This window comes from Notolepis coatsorum, assembly GCF_963971535.1.
Source record: "Notolepis coatsorum genome assembly, chromosome: 6".
Classification (NCBI taxonomy): domain Eukaryota; kingdom Metazoa; phylum Chordata; class Actinopteri; order Aulopiformes; family Paralepididae; genus Notolepis; species Notolepis coatsorum.
Window position 1 is genome coordinate 48469206 of NC_140170.1, and position 8579 is coordinate 48477784.

At 43.8% G+C, this 8579-nt stretch overlaps 1 protein-coding gene across 1 annotated transcript in view; it reads right to left on the reverse strand.

Annotated features, from left to right (window-relative positions):
* Window positions 1–322: 322 nt before the first annotated feature.
* Window positions 323–8579, reverse strand: part of mical2b (microtubule associated monooxygenase, calponin and LIM domain containing 2b) — a 217785-nt gene continuing 209528 nt past the window's right edge. The window contains 4 exon segments of the mRNA XM_084315549.1: window positions 323–3380; window positions 4542–4615; window positions 4910–5015; window positions 8419–8512. Coding sequence (XP_084171675.1) covers window positions 3154–3380; window positions 4542–4615; window positions 4910–5015; window positions 8419–8512 — 501 coding nt within the window. The 3' untranslated portion in view covers window positions 323–3153.

Here is an 8579-nt window from a genome sequence, read left to right on the forward strand (position 1 = left end):
CTTCCCTCCACTTGTAGTGTAAAGCACTTTTGAGCTGATCCGTTTTTAATGTACATGAAACTACTGTACTGCTGCCTTGGGAAAAAAATATTTTAATCGCAATGGGTCTAACCTGGTTAAATAAAGGTAAGTGGAAAAAATACAATCCATACTGTATGTGCTAAACAAAAATAAATATGGTGGTGTGTGTGTAGATCAGACACAATGTGCATGTGTGAGCATCATGAACAAATCACTCAAACGTTTCTAAAATTTTATGTTTTAATTTAAGAAAACTAAATGTACAACATTAAACACTTTACATTTAAAACCAAATAAACGGAACACACACATGTTTACAATTTAATATTAAATCACAACTCCACTCAAAATAAATGATTCCATGTGTTCTTTTAAAACGGGAGTTACTCAGTTATTATAACCATCAAACAATCACAGTTTAAATAAAAAAAAAGATCAGTCAGTTGGAGGCTCGATGTAAACCAGCCAGTGACTTCGCTGGGATGTGACTTGAGCCGCAGAACACTGGCTTGAAGCAAAAAAGATGAAATGTTGTGATTTAACAAAAGGCCCAGACATCTATTACCAGCAGCCTTTCTCAGTCATTCTTGTATTTCCTCTCTCTGTGTGTGCAAATATATTTATTTTATATTAATTTTGCCCTGCTTTGACAAAAGCAAAAAACCAATATGCACACATGTGCATGCACATTCACACACACACACACACACACACACACCCACACACAATTGCAAAGTGCATTGCATAGAACACTCAAATTACCTTGAGAGACTGTATTAAGTATGGCTGCCCCCATTAATTACATCACTCATTCCCTCCTATTCTAACCCACGATGGAAAGCATTTAGCAAGTAATCTTTTGCCATTAGCTAGTGCTAACATTAGCTACTGAAAATCTTAGTTGGTTAGATGTCCAATGCCAAATATTGCCAATGGTATACTATTAATTAAAGACCCATCTTTCTCACACCTAATAGTCAGCTGTAACACAAATTTGGTAGACATATGAACTCTAATATTTGGTATGAAGTTTTTAGCACTAATGCTTACAGAGAGCCAAAGAGGATGCTAGACGCTCTGCATTTTGGGATAGATGGACAATGTTTAATGGCTTCAAACATGGGCACAGCCATCCTTCGGCTAATACAGACCCCATTTTCACAATCTATTACTGTGCAAAAGATGTAATCTTTGGGATACGCTACGTAAAGTTGTTTCATGTGCTATTCAGTGGTGCCACCAAGGTGTTGAATATAATAATAATAATAACAACAAATCACATTTATTCCACCCACAAGTCAAGCAGCCATATTGAGGTGTAGTTTAGGTGTGTAAATGTGCACCACAGTAGTCACAAGTCTAGTCGACTGTACGAGGGATCAGCAAATTCAGCATTCAAGACACTCAGAATATGGGCTTTAACCATTTCACTACCAGACTACAGAAGGCTAACATTTCACTACCACACTACAGACGGTTGTCGTAGTGAAAGGGTTAACCTTCTGTAGTGCGGTTGTGAAAGGGTTAACCCCTTTGTCGTGTGGCAGTGAAATGGTTATAACATCCAAACCCTGGTCATCATGGCCAACTTGGGGCAAGGACAGCCCACATATCACAGCCAAACATAGCATGTTAGTAGCGTAGTAGTCATGTAACGTCACTATAGTCCTTTTTCCAGCCCAGACTTCATTCCATTCTCCTCAGTCTCAGTCCAGGACCCAGCAACAGATCCCAGGTCTGCCAGAGCACCAGGCTGATTGAAGGCTGAGCCCCAGCCTACTGCAACAGGCCCCAGGCCTGCCAGACTGCACCAGGCTGATTGAAGGCTGAGCCCCAGCCTACTGCAACAGATCCCAGGTCTGCCAGAGGAGCACCAGGCTGATTGAAGGCTGAGCCCCAGCCTACTGCAACAGATCCCAGGTCTGCCAGAGGAGCACCAGGCTGATTGAAGGCTGAGCCCCAGTCTACTGCAACAGATCCCAGGTCTGCCAGAGGAGCGCCAGGCTGATTGAAGGCTGAGCCCCAGCCTACTGCAACAGATCCCAGGTCTGCCAGAGGAGCGCCAGGCTGATTGAAGGCTGAGCCCCAGCCTACTGCAACAGATCCCAGGTCTGCCAGAGGAGCACCAGGCTGATTGAAGGCTGAGCCCCAGTCTACTGCAACAGATCCCAGGTCTGCCAGAGGAGCGCCAGGCTGATTGAAGGCTGAGCCCCAGCCTACTGCAACAGATCCCAGGTCTGCCAGAGGAGCGCCAGGCTGATTGAAGGCTGAGCCCCAGCCTACTGCAACAGATCCCAGGACTGCCAGAGGAGTGCCAGGCTGATTGAAGGCTGAGCCCCAGCCTACTGCAACAGATCCCAGGACTGCCAGAGGAGTGCCAGGCTGATTGAAGGCTGAGCCCCAGCCTACTGCAACAGATCCCAGGACTGCCAGAGGAGTGCCAGGCTGATTGAAGGCTGAGCCCCAGCCTACTGCAACAGATCCCAGGACTGCCAGAGGAGTGCCAGGCTGATTGAAGGCTGAGCCCCAGCCTACTCCATCTCATCAAGGATATACACACAATAAGATTCCATTCCCCTTTGTGATAAAAGTATCATCATGGTAGTTTGATGGTAATTTAAGTTTTACCATAGTACCGGGCCAGTGTATAAATCATTTATTTGGTACTGCCATGGGTATAAGTCATGTATCATCATGGTACCAATTCTGTACTTGCCTACATAATTGCTAATATCATGGTATTTCCATAATCTTTTGCTTACGGTAGTGACCAAAACAATTATGGAAATACCAATACGTGTTTTCTTTTAGAAATGCCATGATACTTTTTCCACGAGGGGCACATTCCTTGAAGCGATACCTCACAAAGTTGCCATCCTATAGCCCGTTCTTGTTTGAGGGGGATGTACAACGTTCAACCCAGCGGACAACGTTTGTTTTTTCGGACACAGTAAGTGTCGGCCCGGCTGCCTGCCTGCAGTACTGGACTCTGCTGTGGCCAATAGTCTGCATTGCTATACATACTGTATAGTCCAACCACACACAGCTTAGGACAAAGCTACTTATCTGGGGGTAAATCGTAAGAATGCTGTAGTGTTAATAATTCCCCCCTCCTCCACCCTAGCGGACCCCTCATCCCATGTTTTCAGACCCAGGCCAGGAGCCGTCGTCCCCCTGGGCCCAGTGGAACTCGTATCCCCTGGACAGCACCAGGCTCTCCAGGTCCCGGTCCTCGGCCCTCTCCGTCAGCCTCTGCTCCTCCAGCAGGGAGACCAGCGTGTCTCGCCTCTCCACCGTCCTCATGATCTCAGACAGGATCTCCTGCTCCGCCTGCAGCTCCGAGGCACTCTTCTCTGTGTCTGGAGGAGGGAGGGAGGGAGGGAGGGAGGGAGGGAGGGAGGGGAGATGGAAAGAAGAGGAGGCCCAGAGAAAGAGTTAAGTTTCTCTAGTTGTTGTATCGAGGAGGAAAAAGTGTAAATGTGTTTTTAATAAGGCTGTCAAAGTTAACGCGGTATTAACGTGTTATCGCCCGATTCTATTAACGCCACTATTTTTTTTTAACTCACGATTAACTCATAACGCGGCAGTCTTTAAAAAAATTGTTTACTAGACTTCACTCAGGTGTATTGTTGATGCTCTCATTGATACTATGTTTGTTTCTGAAGTGTGTGTGTGTGCGATATAGAGAGAGAGGGGGGTGAGAGAGAAGGGAAGGGGCAAGAGAGAAAGAGAGCTGGGAGAGTGTGTGTGTGAGAGAGAGGGGGGGGGGGGTGATTACTCAGCCCTTGTGTGGGTGAATGTAACAAGTTCCTAATGTTTTCTTTCCCCCATTATTTCATGCACACTTTATTCATTGTTTTAAATGATTTATTATATATTTATTATTTTGTGCATCACTCTGTTTTGAATTTGATGCAAATTTGCAATGCATGAGGGTCATCCTTTTGTGTTAAATGGCTGCATAAAGCAAGCATTTGTTGACTCGCATGTTGATAAGAGTATTAAAACTTGGAACTTGAAAAATATCTGTTTAAGGTAGGAAAAATTTTAAAAAATCCGATTAATTTGCGATGAATTGCGAGTTAACTATGGACAATCATGCGATTAATCGAGTTAAATATTTTAATCGATTGACAGCACTAGTTTTTAACCAATAATGAATCTTGGTACCGAGAGAGAGAGTGTGTGTGTGAGAGTGTGTGAGTGAGTGTGTGAGAGTGAGTGTGTGAGAGTGAGTGTGTGTGTGAGAGTGTGTGAGTGTGTGAGTGAGTGTGTGAGAGTGAGTGTGTGAGAGTGAGTGTGTGTGTGTGAGAGTGTGTGTGTGTGAGTGTGAGTGTGTGTGAGAGAGAGAGAGAGAGAGAGAGAGAGCGAGAGAGAGCGAGCGAGCGAGCGAGTGAGCGAGTGAGTGAGTGAGTGAGTGAGTGAGTGAGTGAGTGAGTGAGTGAGTGAGTGAGTGAGTGAGTGAGTGACAGAGAGAGAGTGAGAGAGAGAGAGAGAGAGTGTGTGTGTCCAGCCCGTACCCTCTGTGGCCATCCTGAGGCGGAGGTCCTGTTGTAGTCGACTCTGTGTGTCCTCCAGCTCCAGCTCCTGAGCACTGAGGAAGAACACGCACCAGATCATTCCAACCGCAGTATATGGACATACTGACACACAGAGACACAGAACATGTAAGGGATAATGTATAGCTACGAGGTCATTGTCGCAAAATAATTGACCGACACTGCGTTCTAAACGCAGTGAAGGTCAATTATTTTGTGACAATGACCGAGCGCTATTGACCAATCACAATCAAGCATTTTGGCGAATGTTAAAACGCCATGTAATAAGCATAAAATATATACTCATTCCTCACTATATCGATGCTCGTTTCAGATGCAGGTACACTTACTAGATCATGAGCTCAGACTCGTAACGCGCCAGTCTGTTCTTCTCCAGGACCAGCTTGAACCAGGACTGATACAGCTGAGTTTCATCATCACCGTCCTCCAGCTCACCTGATGTGGAGGGGGAGGAGGGATAGAAGCACGGATGGAAGGTTCAAGTTTCAAGTTCAAGTTCGTTTATTAATTATCACAATAAAATGCATACTTTACGATGAAATGCTTGGTTCTGTATGATCCACTGAGAGTGTGCTTCATACAGTAAAAAAAATTAAAGTAAGTAAAAAAAAGTAAGAGGAATACAATATAGATATACAATATACAATCTAAAGTACAACCTAGGTACAATCTAAGTACAGTGAGTAAATGAGTAAACAGTGAGGTACAATGCGGAAAATTAGGTACAAAGCTAAGGTAAGGTGCAAATGGGTGAGGGGGAGATATGGTTGCGGGGTGGACACATGGGTGGAAGGAGGGGGTGAGTGGAGGAGGAGGAGAGAAAAATGGGTGGAGGGAAAAGCAGAGATGGATGGAGGGTGTTAATTATGGAAGGAAGGAGAGATGTGATGTAAGAAGGGAAAGACAGATGGAGGGAGGGAGGGAGGGAGGGAGGGAGGGGGATAGTAGAAGAGAGGAAGGGATGAGGAGAGGTCAAGATTCTCCTTGACAAGAGGAGATGCAATGATGGAAACATGTGTAATGGTAATAAGAGATAAGGTATTTGAATGTCACACACACACACACTTACATGGGCTACTTTCGGGGACATTGCATCGACTTGCATTCATTCTCTAGCTCCCAACCTCAACGATAACATGCCTATCCCTAACCTTAACCACTGACCCAAAAATCTGCATTTTCCAAATTGGGGACAGTACCCAATCAGCTGGCTTGTAGTCGGAAATGCTTTCCCAATTGTGTGTGTGTACACACACACACACACACACACACACACACACACACACACACACACACACACACACACACACACACACACACACACACACACACACACACACACACACACACACACACACACACACACACACACACACACACACACACACACACACACACACACACACACACACACACACACACACACACACACACACACACACACAATCCGTTGGCCTTCAGGCTGAGCAGACTACAATGCTCTTTTCTACTGCAAACAAGGCGGTTTTCTGTCTACAGGCGACATGAAGTTCCATTCTCTATAACGAGTACAGTGTATAAGGCATTGTCTCCATGAAGAGGCTTTTTTTTTTGTACCAGAGTGGCAACTGATATGAGTCGTTCTAAATGAACTGTTCAGAGAAACAGATGAATGGTCTTTATCAGCGACAATCAAAGACATTTTTGAAATCGAACAGAATTCTGGTAATTATGGTGTTATTCTATTAGACGGAAACGTTGAATTGAGACAAGAAGTGGTTCCCTGGAAGTTCAGTCACGGCAAAGCTCTCGCATGTCCAGCCTTGTAAGGCCTAATTTATGCGTAGTAAACTGTGTAAGACACTGGTGGTTTGTGTGCGTGTCCACACGTTGACCATATACAGTATATGTAAAAAGGTACTGTATGTGTGCGTAACATTTACACGTGTACTGCCGTGTGTGTGTGTGTGTGTGTGTGTGTGTGTGTGTGTGTGTGTGTGTGTGTGTGTGTGTGTGTGTGTGTGTGTGTGTGGCAGTAGGCTAAGGGCTTTGTACGTATAGGGACCAGGATTTTGTAATTGATTGGGTTGGAGACGGGAAGCCAGTGGAGGAGGTACTTTAGGACTGAGATGATGATGTGGCGGCGACAGGATGTGTGTTAGAAAGCAGGTGGATCTGTTCTGGTCCATTGGAGTCTATCGATAGAGAAGCACTGACGTCGTAGAGCAGTGAGGCGCAGTAGTCAAGACGGGATGAAGTGAGGGTGTGGATGAGAGTTTCAGAAGCAGGGCACGAGAGATGAAGTGAGGGTGTGGATGAGAGTTTCAGAAGCAGGGCACGAGAGATGAAGTGAGGGTGTGGATGAGAGTTTCAGAAGCAGGGCACGAGAGATGAAGTGAGGGTGTGGATGAGAGTTTCAGAAGCAGGGCACGAGAGATGAAGTGAGGGTGTGGATGAGAGTTTCAGAAGCAGGGCACGAGAGATGAAGTGAAGGTGCGTCTTTAAATAGTGCAATGCTAGAATACTTTTATTTAATAAATGTTTTAAATAGGGATGTTCGATGTTGGCTTTTTTACCGATACCGATATACCGATATTGTCCAACTCTTAATTTTCGATACCGATATCAACCGATACCGATATATGCAGGGCCCCCCCCCCCCAAAAAAAAACTGAATAATTTCAGGTAATTAACATTACAGATCTCTTGTCGTGGAATTAACACAACATTATGCATACTTTTGACAATAAATAAAATCCGAATTTGTTCTTACTTGCTTGCCTGGGTAAATAAAGGTTACATAAATGTAAAACATTTATAAAAAATGTGTTTGAACAGATACAGATATTTTCCGATATCACATTTTAATGCCAATATCGGTAGGCCGATAATATCGGACATCCCTAGTTTTAAACATAATTTTGAGAAAGCATTTTCACAAGTCGTGTGACTCTATACCTTTTTATTTCGCTCCGTTTTCTCTCCCAACACATTTTTGGGGATGTGCATGATGGAAAATGTTTTCTAGGTAACGTCCATTTACTACGGTAAAGAGTGTTGTTCACCGATTATACTGAGGATTACTGCCCGACTTACTTCCTGTGTAGGTGATTAGATTACGCTTTCCAAGAGTGGGGTCTGGTAGTCTAATCCAGGGGTTCCCAAACTTTTCAGGCCAGGGCCCAGAAAATAAGGCGTCAGAGAGCCGCGGCCCAATGCACATCGTCTGGCTTTTTTTTTTCTTTTTTTTTGCCAGGCGACCGATTTTTTAAGCCAAATATCACTTCAATCCTATTAAGTTAGTTCAAGTTAGTTATTCATTTATATGTGCTATTTATGAGAGGGCTAACTTGTTGCAAAATAATAATGATAATAATAATAGCCTCATTAAAATACTATTGTTGCTTCGGTTGTTTTCAGCGTTTTATGTGCATAATCTGTTATTTAGTTTGAAATGTTCGTTGAAATAAGTAGATTTTTCGTTTTTGTTTATTTATTAAGTTAATTTAGAATACAATAGAATAGAATTTTAGAATACAACTAGAAACACTGTCCTGGCCTGCTTCTAAGTTCAGCGGCCTGACAAAAAAAAATAATAATAAAAAAATTAAAAATTAAAAATTAAAAAATGTTTTTATTTTTTATTTTTTATTTTTTTTATTTTAAATCATCTCGCGCCCACCCGTGGCTGCTCGCGGCCCACCTTTGGGTCGCGACCCCGACTTTGGGAACCACTGGTCTAATCAGTCAATAAGACAACTTGTCGACTAATGAGTGAAACCCTTTGTGTGTCACGTGTTTGTGTGTATACTTGGTTGTATATGTGTTGTTCAGCCTGTGTGTCTGTGTGTTCCAGTACCAGTCTCGGCTCTGAGGATCTTCTCTATGGTCACTCCTCTCTCCTCCACGTCTCTCTGCTTCTCTCCCACCTCCTCCAGCTGCCTCTGGATCACCTTCACAATCAGTAATACATTATGATCAATAAGGGTATAGAATAGGGATGTTCGATATTGGCTTTTT